This window comes from Mizuhopecten yessoensis, unplaced genomic scaffold (assembly GCF_002113885.1).
Source record: "Mizuhopecten yessoensis strain PY_sf001 unplaced genomic scaffold, ASM211388v2 scaffold5451, whole genome shotgun sequence".
In the NCBI taxonomy this organism is placed as follows: Eukaryota; Metazoa; Mollusca; class Bivalvia; order Pectinida; family Pectinidae; genus Mizuhopecten; species Mizuhopecten yessoensis.
The window spans coordinates 34,563-49,246 of record NW_018406056.1 but is presented as its reverse complement, the minus strand read 5'-3'; the positions used below and the strand labels follow the sequence as shown (position 1 = coordinate 49,246).

The 14,684-nt window shown below is 40.1% G+C and overlaps 1 protein-coding gene across 1 annotated transcript; it reads left to right on the top strand.

The window, feature by feature from the left end:
* Window positions 1-12: 12 nt before the first annotated feature.
* On the top strand, window positions 13-13,764 carry LOC110450682 (E3 ubiquitin-protein ligase NEDD4-like). The gene is made up of 7 exons (XM_021498307.1): window positions 13-154; window positions 1,835-1,951; window positions 2,745-2,963; window positions 4,377-4,644; window positions 6,041-6,147; window positions 6,490-6,727; window positions 10,349-13,764. The coding sequence occupies exons 2-7, from the start codon at window positions 1,914-1,916 to the stop codon at window positions 10,364-10,366; spliced, it is 888 nt and encodes a 295-aa protein (XP_021353982.1). The 5' UTR covers window positions 13-154; window positions 1,835-1,913; the 3' UTR covers window positions 10,367-13,764.
* Window positions 13,765-14,684: the final 920 nt, after the last annotated feature.

The following is a 14,684-nucleotide window of genomic DNA, read 5'->3' as shown; positions in this document are numbered from 1 at the left end:
TACCTAGTGGTCAGTACTGTACTTGTAACAGCTCTCTGCTCTTGTTTCATCTTTATTTTTCAGAATCCTATGATGGTTGGACGTACCACTACCAGAGCAATGTTAGCTCAATTTCATTTTAAGGATCACAACCTATAAACCCACTACCCTCAAGGTATGAACCAATGATATGCATTTGTTCCTTCCTGGCGTTTATTTGACAAACTTGTTCATTGTTATGTTGACTGCTTGCTACTACATGTCAGTGTATGAGACTTGACATACATCACTGTCAGATTTAGTGGATGCATTGTCTGTCGCTCAGTGTGTTGTACACTTTCACCATTTCATCCCTTCTTTCTTAGAAAGAATGGACGAAATGAGCTGACTGAATTTGATAATATATCGTCGTTATATATCAATAGAATCATTCACATGACATATTTACTTCCCAGATTCAGCATCCATCTTCACACTCCAGTTTTCCCGGTATATCTATATGCCTGTCAAAAATTTAACAGGGCATATTATGTAATGAGGAGTGTCCGTCTGGGTGTTCAGATGTCCGTCCATCGGTCAGTCTGGGGTTGTGTTTCTGGATCATATGATCTCGTAAACTGTTCAAGGTAACTTTACATACACATCAGTCCAGCAGTCTAGTGGTGCCTTTTTGTATTAGGGAGTTTTCATTTCCGATACTTTTCCTGTTACCATGGAAACAAATAGCCAAAATGCAAAATTTCGTGTTTCCAGAGAATATCTCAAAAACTAGTCAAGGTAACTTTACAAACCTTTCTATCTAACATCCATCAAGTTATCTAGTAGTGCCTTTTACTATTAGGGTGTTTCTGCGTAGCTTGTCCTCTGCGGGGGATCTGAATGACTATGTCCTTGTTGTTTTTAATATCAGTTTTGTTTTCTTTCAATTTTCCGCGATTTCCTGTTTATGTGTCTTAATGAAGAAACGTCAGATCGCTCCAAACATTTAACAACCTTATATTGTCTACACTTGTAACTTCTTCATTGATTTATATATCTATAGTATATACATGTATAAAAGTGGCAGCAAATGATATTTCATTACATGCATTACTGCATTTGCATGCTCCTAAAAAACTTGATTTATTATGATAAGGGGTATTACATAGATACAATGTGATTGTACGAGGGAGATGAGGTTAAATCCAAATTTGCCTACCATTTCTTATACTAAATCAGTTTTAATATTTGATGCCAATGATGGCCAAATATACTAAATTTACTGTTTCTGAGCTTTTCCGGGCTACAACTCAAAAACCGTTACACATATCTCTACAAAACTTTGTACATAGATCAGGCTAGTGCCCTAGTTGTGCCAATTGCTATTGGGGAATCATAATTTTCAATATTTTTCCTGTTACCATGGAAACAGATAGCCAAAAATATATTATTTACTGTTACCGAGCTTTTCGGGTCTAAAACTTGCGAAAATCGTTTCACATAGCTTTGCATTGCCTTGTTTTTTATTTTTATGCCCCCGAGATCTAAGATCGGGGGGCATATTGTTTTTGGTCTGTCTGTTTGTCCGTCCGTCCGTCTGTTCGTCTGTCCGTCTGTCTGTCCGAAACTTTAACCTTCGCCATATCTTTTGAACTATAAGACATAGGGGTTTTATATTTGGCATGTGTATTCCTTGTGACAAGACCTTTCCATTGATATCACATATGTTGACCTGTGACCTTCACCTTTCACCTTAGGTCAAGGTCAAACGTTATTAAAGGAGACATTTGCCTTATTGTTTGAACTGTAACAAATATGCGAATGGCAATCCCTCGGGGGCATATTGTTTCTCAACACATCTTTTTTGTTTTGCTAGACAAGCATCATCTACTACTCCTCAAGATATTGACTTGATAGAGGTCATTGACTCTGAAGATGAGGAGCTAGAACAAGTTATGGATGCAAGCTTCAAACCTGTAATCTCCAGTACTAGGTTAGTCTACATGTAGCTACATATTGTAACCAAACATATGTTCAGTGGACATGCAGACTTCATTTATATATATAATAGTTGTTCTTATTTTTTTTAGACTGAGATATCAGACTAGTATATTATTATTTATTATTATGGTAAGTAGAAATCAGACAAGGTTCCTTGCGATCAACCACTTACAGTCAAACATTTTATAATAATAAATAATAATATACAGCATTTGATATAGTGCCCTATCTAGCTAACATAAGCTACTCTAAAGTGCTTTACAGGACATAGTTATACAATTAGCATATACATTAATCAATACAATTTTGAGGAATTCGCAGGAGCTGCCTTATCATGGCTAACTACTTGTCCTATGCCACCTAGCTAATATCTCCCTATGTGTGTATGCCTGTGTGTGTGCTGGCTAATATCTCCCTAAGTGTATATGCCTGTGTGTGTGCTGGCTAATATCTCCCTATGTGTGTATGCCTCTGTGTGTGCTGGCTAATATCTCCCTATGTGTGTATGCCTGTGTGTGTGCTGGCTAATATCTCCCTATGTGTATATGACTGTGTGTGTGCTGGCTAATATCTCCCTATGTGTGTATGCCTGTGTGTGTGCTGGCTAATATCTCCCTATGTGTGTATGCCTCTGTGTGTGCTGGCTAATATCTCCCTATGTGTGTATGCCTGTGTGTGTGCTGGCTAATATCTCCCTATGTGCGTATGCATGTGTGTGTGCTGGAGATGTAATGTGTAGAGCTGTTTTAGCTGAATTTTAACTATATTTTCCATTCCCATTTCAGAACATCCAGCAATGCAGACATTAAATCTCTGCTTGAGGCATTTCAAAAGAAAATAAATAAGTTTGATAAACAGGAAATAATTGTCTACTGGAAGAGAGTCCTTGAGTCTGCCTTTAGGGCTCTTAAACGTCCCCATTTTGACGTTAAGTGCAAACTTTACGTTAAGTTCAGTGGGGAAATTGGAATGGACCATGGAGGTCCAAGGAGGGAATTTTTCAGGTAGGCTCATTCTTAAGATTATAGTGATGCTCTAACCTTTAAAAGCCAAGACTCAAGTTAGTATACCCTCAAAACTATGTAAACATTGTACCAGCATGCTAAGTTGTCTTGAAATGGGTACAAAAAACAGTGTCCCTGATTAGTCTGTCCGTCAGTCTGTCCACACTTTCGTTTTCTGAGATTATCGCAGAATCCAGAATCCTAATCTTTTTTCAATTAAACATGGTGATACACTGCGATATGTTGATGTTGGGGTTAAACATTTCTAAGGTCAGGGTCACTGTTACTAAAAATAGATCATTGGGACCAATATGATAATCTTTCTGAAATTTGGCATATGGTGATACACTGATATGTAGATGTGCAATAGGAGTTTAAATTCTAAGTTCAAGGTCAAAGTCACTGACTAAAAATAGACCATGGGGTGCACAGTCAAGCTCATGGCAGGACCCTTGCTGACCTGTCAGTGTCGGTGTTCTGGTTGAGTCTCCCTTTGAAATGAAAGATATTTTGATGAAACTTGAATTACATCTGCATCACCAGTAGAAGGCATTGAGTGCACTGTGACCTCCACCTCTATGTCAAAGGTCAGATCAGTTCAAAATTTTCAGTAAAATATTGTTGGGACTCCTAAAGTTAAAGCATATTAATAATTTAATATTTACCTTCCAAATTTTGCACATCCAACCAAATCAGCAAATATGTGGTTAATACGAGGGTGATTCAAAAAGTGTCCAGCCTGAACTACTTCTGAAGAGATCGATTTCTTCTTTTTCTACATAATTTCACTCCAACAGTATACACTTATACCGATGTTCCAGAGCATTCAAACCAGATTTAAAGAATTCAGTCCTCAATGCCTGCTTTCAACTCACCATCTTCATATGTCCTTCGCTGTTGCGAGGACGTTAACCCCCAAACAAACAAAACAACATCATCATCTGTCCCAAAATGGCAACAGCTGACCACAGTCTGCATCTTCAAGATTTGTTCTACCTTGTTCAAATTCTGATGCCCAAAATTTAACTTGTGTGGCAGATGAGACAGAAGTCCCATAAATATCATTAAGTTTGGCTTGTATTTCGATCTCTTCGTGTTTTTTGCTTCAAAAACATATAACGGATAACAGCGCAGTACTCAGTTTTAGAAGAAAAGCCAACACTAACACCATTGGCACATGTCATGTTTATTGCTCAATATCACAATAATATATGAACAAATTAAAAAGAAATTTTGGTCTACTTCTTAACACATGTTGAAACAATATCAGGAAAACTTGCATCTATTTGATAATTGCAAACTGGTTAAGTTGGAACCTTTAAATCACCTTCGTATGATGGGGAAACATATTTTTGTTAAATCATTTATAAATTTCTCGATCTTAAGTGTTCCTTTCTCCTGCTAATATTACAGACTTGCAATTCATGAATTATCAGAGAAGTCGGGCCTGTTTGAGGGTGCTGATGACCAGAAAGTGTTCAGACACAACCTTGAGGCTTTGCAGGATGGATGCTACCGCCTGTCTGGAAAATTGGTTGGAATGAGCCTGGCACAGGATGGACCAGCGATGGGTTTTCTCAACAGAGATGTTTTTAGGATGATGACAGGTCTAGAACCTGATCTCCAAGAATTTGATCTCCAACTGATTCCAGAAACTGATATCAGGAATATTCTTCAACAAGTACGTAAAATTCTTCAGAGCTAATCCAGCCTTTCTATAAAAAAAGTAGGTGACCTAATGCTTGCAATGTGTCCTTCATTGTTTGATATAAACTTTTCACATTAAAGGTTCAGTACTTGGGTATCTTGGACATGTTTGTGACTTTCAGCTTCATGCACTCAAGGTCACCATTTTTAGGTCACCTGAGCTTTAGCTCAAGTGACCTATTGCTATCCGTTTTCGTCCGTCGTCGTCCGTCGTACGTCGTCCGTCGTCCGTTAACATTTTACATTTCAAACTTAAAGTCAAGTTCTGCTGGACCGATTGAACTGAAAGTTGGTAGGAATGATCGTCTCATGGTCCTGACAAAGTGTTGTTATTTTTCGGGTCGATCAGAAATCCAATATGGCCGCCACGGCCACCATTTTGAAAACCTATTTCAAACTTAAAGTCAAGTTCTGCTGGACCGATTGAACTGAAAGTTGGTAGGAATGATCGCCTCATGGTCCTGACAAAGTGTTGTTATTTTTTGGGTCGATCAGAAATCCAATATGGCCACCACGGCCGCCATTTTGAAAACCTATTTCAAACTTAAAGTCAAGTTCTGCTGGACCGATTGAACTTAAAGTTTGTAGGAATGATCGACTCATGGTCCTGACAAAGTGTTGTTATTTTTCAGGTCAATCATAAATCCAATATGGCCGCCACGGCCACCATTTTGAAAACATATTTCAAACTTAAAGTCAAGTTCTGCTAGGCCGATTGAACTGAAACTTTGTAGGAATGATTGACTCATGGTCCTGACAAAGTGTTGTTATTTTTCAGGTCGATCAGAAATCCAATATGGCCACCACAGCTGCCATTTTGGTAAACTATTTCAAACTTAAAGTAAAGATCTACTTGGCCGATTGAACTGAAACTTTGTAGGAATGATCGAATCATGGTCCTGACAAAGTGTTGTTATTTTTCGGGTCAATCAGAAATACAATTTGGCTGCCATGGCCGCTATTTTGCTACTAAGTTCTAATAGGCCGATCTCACTTAAAATTGGTCTAGGAATGATCAGCTCATGGTCCTGACAAAGTTAAGTTAACATTATACTATTTTTTACTCAAATTGGTACATATTTCAACAACAAAAATAAATACTATAGACTCAGGTGACCGTTAAGGCCCATGGGCCTCTTGTTGAAAATAAATACCTGTTGGGGCAACCATGTCTTAATGCACATTTAATTCCTACATGTAGTAACTATCACTTGTTTCCAAAATTGCCAATTGATTGTGAGGTGACCATATGCATTTTATTAAGGCCAAATGGAGATTTAATATACATATGTACATTTATGAATTGGTTTGATTTCAATAGCTTAAAAAAGTAGACTCTAAAGATAAGCAGAGACATTTTCCTTTCGGAGCATGGGGACTGGATGCTGGACCAGGGAGTTAATAACTGTTGGCATCTGAAGATTGCAGATATTCCAAAAAGCATCCATGCCTTGGTAAAGCAAACAATTTTCTACAGGTATGATATTGAATTAGATTGGGAGAGTATGACAGATTGGGCTGCTAAGCTAGTTTGGGCTGTGTAGTCCAATCAAGACCTATACTACATGTCTACATCCCTTGGTCAGTTTGTTGGCAGCCCAAGATGTCAATTACTATACCTGTTTATAAATTTGTACTCATTAATCCAAAAAGTTCTGGACATTTTTCTTGGAAACAATTTAAGTATACATACATGTTTTTAATACTGAATATACCTGTCCCTTCAAATATTTTTTTCAACTATTAAGTCACACAAAACTTAACTTTATGTCAATGAAATAAGTTAAAGTTAATACTATTACTGGATATTTACTTCCAGAACAGCTTCTGAAATTCAACAGTTTGCTAGAGGGATGGATGACGTGTGTGGGTTGACAACAGAGATGAAGAGGGACCCTTACAAATGGGAAGACCTCTTCTGCAAGGTTGGAGAGGCGCTAACCAAGGAAAAATTCCTTGAGGAGTGCGAGGATAAGTGGAGTGTTGAAGGCAGCAACAGAAGGGGGAGGGAGGAGGTACAAAATATGCGTTTGAACTGTTCCTTCAGGACATTGAGGGTAAGGACTTAGAGAAAACAAGACAAAGTATTGCAGGGCAATCCATAGTCCCCCACCGGTAATGGCAATCCATAGTCCCCCACCGGTAATGTCAATCCATAGTCCCCCCACCGGTAATGGCAATCCATAGTCCCCCATAGTCCCCCATCGGTAATGGCAATCTATAGTCCCCTACCGGTAATGGCAATCCATAGTCCCCCATAGTCCCCCACCGGTAATGGCAATCCATAGTCCCCCATAGTCCCCCATCGGTAATGGCAATCTATAGTCCCCTACCGGTAATGGCAATCCATAGTCCCCCATAGTCCCCCACCGGTAATGGCAATCCATAGTCCCCCATAGTCCCCCATCGGTAATGGCAATCTATAGTCCCCTACCGGTAATGGCAATCCATAGTCCCCCATAGTCCCCCACCGGTAATGGCAATCCATAGTCCCCCACCGGTAATGGCAATCCATAGTCCCCCACCGGTAATGGCAATCCATAGTCCCCCACCGGTAATGGCAATCCATAGTCCCCCACCGGTAATGGCAATCCATAGTCCCCCACCGGTAATGGCAATCCATAGTCCCCCACCGGTAATGGCAATCCATAGTCCCCCACCGGTAATGGCAATCCATAGTCCCCCACCGGTAATGGCAATCCATAGTCCCCCACCGGTAATGGCAATCCATAGTCCCCTACCGGTAATGGCAATCCATAGTCCCCCATAGTCCCCCACCGGTAATGGCAATCCATCGTCCCCCATAGTCCCCCACCGGTAATGGCAATCCAATGTTTTAGTCCCCCACCGTTAATAGCAATCCATAGTCCCCCACTGGTAATGGCAATCCATAGTCCCCCCCACCGGTAATGGCAATCCATAGTCCCCCACCGGTAATGGCAATCCATAGTACCCCACCGGTAATGGCAATCCATAGTCCCCTACCGGTAATGGCAATCCATAGTCCCCCATAGTCCCCCACCGGTAATGGCAATCCATCGTCCCCCATAGTCCCCCACCGGTAATGGCAATCCAATGTTTTAGTCCCCCACCGTTAATAACAATCCATAGTCCCCCACTGGTAATGGCAATCCATAGTCCCCCCCACCGGTAATGGCAATCCATAGTCCCCCACCGGTAATGGCAATCCATAGTACCCCACCGGTAATGGCAATCCATAGTCCCCTACCGGTAATGGCAATCCATAGTCCCCCATAGTCCCCCACCGGTAATGGCAATCCATCGTCCCCCATAGTCCCCCACCGGTAATGGCAATCCAATGTTTTAGTCCCCCACCGTTAATAACAATCCATAGTCCCCCACTGGTAATGGCAATCCATAGTCCCCCCCACCGGTAATGGCAATCCATAGTCCCCCACCGGTAATGGCAATCCATAGTACCCCACCGGTAATGGCAATCCATAGTCCCCTACCGGTAATGGCAATCCATAGTCCCCCATAGTCCCCCACCGGTAATGGCAATCCATCGTCCCCCATAGTCCCCCACCGGTAATGGCAATCCAATGTTTTAGTCCCCCACCGTTAATAACAATCCATAGTCCCCCACTGGTAATGGCAATCCATAGTCCCCCCCACCGGTAATGGCAATCCATAGTCCCCCACCGGTAATGGCAATCCATAGTACCCCACCGGTAATGGCAATCCATAGTCCCCTACCGGTAATGGCAATCCATAGTCCCCCATAGTCCCCCACCGGTAATGGCAATCCATCGTCCCCCATAGTCCCCCACCGGTAATGGCAATCCAATGTTTTAGTCCCCCACCGTTAATAACAATCCATAGTCCCCCACTGGTAATGGCAATCCATAGTCCCCCCCACCGGTAATGGCAATCCATAGTCCCCCACCGTTAATGGCAATCCATAGTCCCCCACCGGTAATGGCAATCCATAGTCCCCTACCGGTAATGGCAATCCATAGTCCCCAACCGGTAATGGCAATCCATAGTCCCCCAACCGGTAATGGCAATCCATAGTCCCCCCACCGGTAATGGCAATCCGTAGTCCCCCACCGGTAATGGCAATCCATAGTCCCTCACCGGTAATGGCAATCCATAGTCCCCCCACCGGTAATAGCAATCCATAGTCCCCCCCCCCCCCCCGGTAATGGCAATCCATAGTCCCTCACCGGTAATGGCAATCCATAGTCCCCTTCCGGTAATGGCAATCCATAGTCCCCCACCGTTAATGGCAATCCATAGTCCCCCCACCGGTAATGGCAATCCATAGTCCCCTACCGGTAATGGCAATCCATAGTCCCCCACAGGTAATGGCAATCCAATGTTTTAGTCCCCCACCGGTAATGGCAATCCAATGTTTTAGTCCCCCACCGGTAATGGCAATCCAATGTTTTAGTCCCCCACCGGTTATGGCAATCCATAGTCCCCCACCGGTAATGGCAATCCATAGTCCCCCACCGTTAATGGCAATCCGTAGTCCCCACCGGTAATGGCAATTCAATGTTTTAGTCCCCCACCGGTAATGGCAATCCATAGTCCCCCCACCGGTAATGGCAATCCATAGTCCCCCCACCGGTAATGGCAATCCATAGTCCCCCGACCGGTATGGTAATCCATAGTCCCCCCACCGGTAATGGTAATCCATAGTCCCCCCACCGGTAATGATTTTTTCTGTTAACAATAACTAAGCTGTACACCGTTCAGGATCAACCTACTGTAAAGAACTCTATCATCACAAGATGTACTTGGTTACTACAGATGAAATAGTATAGAAGATATGCACTGGGCAAACTTTTTCTAAGGTTTAAGTTCAAAGGTCAAACCCTAGGTAACAGTGACCTACTTTTTTCACTCCGCACTCTGCCATCCCAAGATACACTTGCACACCAAATCTGGTTACTCCAGGTGAAATAGTATAGAAGATAATGCCCTGGACAAACTCTTCAGACAGATGGAAGGAAGGACATTTCATTGATTATGATATATGATAATCAATGAAACATGTTGACCAATATTATATATATATAGTGGATCTATCATAAGTTTCCCCTTCATATTAGATTGATGATCCAACAAGTTTTGGATTAGAGGCGAGCAAATATGAAAAAATCCAAACTGAGTATCATAAATCTGACATGAAGGGAAATGAATACTTTTTAACATACAATAAAGTAAACTGTATAATTGTGATCTTGTGAATATTTTGCACTTGGCCGCCTCTGAAACGATGAAAATTGCGTCCGCTTCACAATTACATGACATCACATTGATTGTTCCTATTCAATTGTGACGTCATTTCCGGAGTGATATTACACACGTTACATAAACATAATTTATGTGATGGCTGTATAACACTGCATAACACGGTATTCATATGATAAATTTATATATGACACAATGTTTTATATCCCTGCAACAATGTTAAATTGCAATTAGGTTGTCTGCCTATTTGTCGGTCTATTGATGTTATCTTCTGTTATGCTCCTTTGCTAAGTTTGCTTGTGAATAGGAATACGTTGGTATTAGGGAATTACAACTCAAGCATATTCCCTGGAATTTGACAGAAAGGGCAATAGGCCCATTACTCATAATTCTATAGGAAATTAGTGTTTTGTAACATGGCAAATAAAAAAATTGATATATACATTCTTCTATTGCAAAAAGTGCTGTTCCTGTGAGGTTTGGAGACCTTCTGATTTTCATAAAAGGAGCTGAAAAGATCCCTCCAGCTGGGTTTGGGAGTTCCATTGAAATACAATTTTATGATCAAGAGGAAGGATCTGTCAGGATGCCATTTTCCTCTACATCTGCTTTGACTTTAAGCTTACCTCGTGGTACTGATCCAGACACTTCGCGAGATCTGTTGATCAGGGCTTTGAAGGAGTGCATGGGATTTGGAAAGTGCTAAAAGTCATAGCTGATCATGATTGTGCCTTTAACCTGATAGTGATACTATAATATTGTAGAAAGCTTCCACTGTAGAACGCATGTATGTTGACACATACTTAATTCTGAATATGTTGTCTCTCTGAGAATACTACTAGGATTGTCCTGCTCAGTGTTTCAAAAATCACTCAGTAACTGACTATGTATTGTGAATTAACAATTTTCTACTGTGTTAACTTGTTCTTGTGACTGCAGGAGAGGCCTACTTTGAACTTTACTTAATTCTGAATGTGCATACACATATCTTGAACTTATATCTTTTAATTATCATTATTATTTTACCAAACAACACAAGTTGGGTATTCCGAAAAGTCACAGATGCATTTATCTACACACTGAACTTTGGCACATGTAAATATATATATATGGTGTTATTAAAAATTTAGCAAACTTTGTTTTTAAAGCTAATGAAAGAAGAACTAATTTGTTGTTTAATGGCTGAGGTGAATAGGTTAGGATGAAGTGGATGTTTCTGGATCCTCAGACACTGGCAAATGTTGTTTGGAAATTTATAAGATCTGAAACAAATGAATACCAGAATTTGTTAGATAGTCGTATTATTTGTTTTCTGTGTTGCCTGACGTGGCATGGCAGATGCTTGGGGCTCACTTGGTCGTACGTCGTGGGTTGTTGTAGTGTACGTCGTGGGTTGTTGTAGTGTACGTCTGTCATAATTCCATTTTTAAGTAGAGTTGGGGCACCTCTCTGCATTCGAAAATTTTGACATTGACAGAACTTTATATGTGTTTTGTTAATATAAGGGGAACTCAGGTTTATGATTAAACATTATAATGCAGTGCAGGTGGATCTAGACATCAATGTCCTATAAACTTAAATGACATGCGTCCCTGTACCTAGGTGGATATACCTATATTATTTAGATATATGTAAATGCTAAATTGGCTACATCACAATGTCCATGAGCTGAAAATGTACCATTTGTAACTGTTACCATTCAATTATGTATGTTGGTTATGCTGCACAAAGGCATGTATGCCTATTGCTTAATAAAGGTTATGATTATGATATATAAGTGGAAAGATGTTGAGGGATACAAGGCCTTTTGTATTGTATTAAAGTACATGTCAATAAACCATATTGTCTCAGTCCTTGAAAACAACTCTGTCAGAAATATATGCCACTTGTTCACTCGATGACCCCTTGGGCAATATTTGTGACTCACGATAGATTATGTAACCAATATGTATGACAAACAAACCTGGCAATATCCTGATGTAACATACACGAGGCTCAGAGAGAAGAAAAATATAAGTTAACATTTGCTTGTCATTACTGTGTATTCCTTAGTTCTAATTCTAATCAAATTTGCAAAATAAGAATGATACAAAAGTCCTAGTGGGCCTGTATGGCTTAAATTCCTGGTTACATTAATTACAAAATAAATTACATTAGTATGCATTAACTCATTTGATGAGATTTCAGGGCTTGACATTTGTGTGAAGTCCCATCAAAATCAATGGAAAATTGTATTTTCTAGGGCTAGGAATACAGCATGGAATTTATATACATAGTAATGGTCACTTTGAATTTTCACCTAGTACTTTATGTTGATTAAATGAATGAAAGGACAATTTGTTCAAGAGACTATACCACTCGTTTAATATTCAATGTGATGAGTGTTAAAATGTATTCTGCCTTTGGTTTCCCTGACATTAAACTATTGCTTTCTTCCTCCTTTTTATACGTGCGTCAAAACATTTGACCAGACGTATTATTATGGCATCGGCCAGCAGCATATTTTGTCTGGAGATCTCCTTGCTCAATTTTTGACCTATCTTTTAGAAACTTTTTTTTTAAAATAAGAATTTTGATTTTCACAATTTTTTAAATGGTTATTGCCCTTTGTTAATTTTCGGCATTGAAGTCTTGTCCGGAGATCTCCCCCAGTTTTTGACTAATAGAATTTATTATGATGATATTTAGTTTTAATATGCTTTCCAATTAGGATTTGTATACGCCCGTCTTATGACGGGACATATTATGGTATGGCGGTGTCCGTCCGTAAATTTTTTTTGTCCGGAGATCTCCTACAGTTTTCGACTGATCTTTTTGAAACATGGTAGACTTTATTATCAAGACATGTAGGTGTGTTTTCCTGTTCGGCATTTTGATTCGACAATTTTTGAAGGAGTTATTGCCCCTTGTTGTTTTCGGTATTTCAATCTTGTCCAGAGATCTACAGTTTTGGACAGATCTTTTTGAAACTTGGTGGGCTTTAATATCATGACATTGTTAGTTATTACACGACGTCATCAATAGATAGATAATACACAATAGTGAAGGGCGGGTGAGCCCTTCTTAGATGTTCTAACTTTATAGATATGCTGTGATTATTAAAAATGTCTTTCTCTGAAATTCAAACTTATTGTTCACATGTAGTTTTATATATATTGGTATTTCCGTAGAGGATTTTATGATATTTATGAATGCAATAAACATGCATAATATTATAGTGTTTTTGTTATATATTCGTAGAGTGTTTGTTTGATTAATTTAGTTCATCCTGGCACCATGTGCCGCTTGACAGCGACACATTTGTTGGCTGTTTTTCTCTTCCGCCCTCACTTGAAGTGTCTGACGATGAAGTGGTGTCACTTATCATCAGGTCTTCTTTGAGAGTGTCCATTGTTTCCTCCATGATTGGTCTGATTGTAGATGCCGGTCCCGAAGTTGTTATTCCGGTGGCCGGTCGTACTTTGAATTTTACATTGTCCAATTGTTTTTTGGTTAAGGCTTCCGCCGGTTTGTGCCATTTATTGTGCACCGCGGCTTAGTCCTTAGTTGTTTCTTCCCTCACTTCTGGTTCGATTTTATATAAGGGGTGTTCATTCTGTTGGTGGCGTTTACAATGTTCTCTCCTGCCGTATGCCTGTTTGCAAATTTTGCAAACATAACTTGTCTGCTTTCCTCTGCCGTGTCCGAGATTAACAGAGAAGACCTGATGATAATAACTAACAATGTAAAACTGCACCCCATTTTTAGTACTTCAGGGGCTGAAATATCTTGAAAAAATGTCCTGATGAAGACTCGCACATAGAGTCGAAACTAGTTGACCGTAATAAAAACCCACGCATTGGTAACGCTTGAGCGTGTTGTGATTGAAACCTACCTGGATTTATATGCAACTTTTTATTCAATCGCCCTGCATACCTTTCGGTATCCACACTAACAGCGAAGTACCCCGCCTACTCAACCAACTTCCTCAACATTGACGTTGGCTCTATCTCGCATTGTAATAGGTATGGTATTATTTACAGTTGCATCAAACATTCATGTAATAAATATATCGAAACAATACATATTGCCGTTTGCCTCCTTTCTTTATCATACCCTCATGAAGATGATATTTAAGCAGTGAACTGCTTTCAGTTGGCATTCATAGTCAATATGAATGCCAACTGGACGAAGGGAAATTTAATGAAGCGCATTAGCGCTTCATGTTGAATTTCCCTTTGAATCTTGAAAAAATGTCCTAAGTTGGCATTCATAGTCAATATGAATGCCAACTTAAAGCAGTTCAATGCTTATATTTACAATTTAAATAATGTCAATGCAGTTGTTTGCGTTTTTCCTCCATCGCAATGGGCAATTTCTAAAAAAATGGCGCCAAAAGTCAAATGCGATGTCAAACTTCCAGTGTCTTATAACGTCATATCCTAGTGTTCAAAGGTCACCATTTTGTCCTAGTTCAGCAACTGCAAGAGTCATTCTGTGGTAAAGAAGTGTCCTTGCTCATCCAATACAACCTTGTGGTAAATATTGTTGTGAAATATATTGATCGTATGTCAACATTATTACGACGGAACAAGTTTTATGGCTTCGCTTAGAAGGAAAAACAGCATGGCAGTCGTCGAGAACGCCCATTTCTTTTTTCCCGCAGATGCTAGTCGGTTGGCAGTTAATAGCCTGGTGAACTGCCAACAAAGTTTTCATGGGTTACATAGTAGGATTGCCACGCAATTGTAAATATATATATATAGCTTTATCTTCATGCATTTGTGAAATTAATTCCTTTATCAGTGCCCCCCC

What these genes read in the sequence shown, in the direction of transcription:
- LOC110450682 (XM_021498307.1), top strand. Translation starts at nt 1,914, where the DNA reads ATGGATGCAAGCTTCAAACCTGTAATCTCCAGTACTAG. An exon ending in CCAAGGAGGGAATTTTTCAG is followed by an intron (nt 2,964 to 4,376) that starts GTAGGCTCATTC and finishes CTAATATTACAG; the next exon opens with ACTTGCAATTCATGAATTAT. An exon ending in AAGCAAACAATTTTCTACAG is followed by an intron (nt 6,148 to 6,489) that starts GTATGATATTGA and finishes ATTTACTTCCAG; the next exon opens with AACAGCTTCTGAAATTCAAC.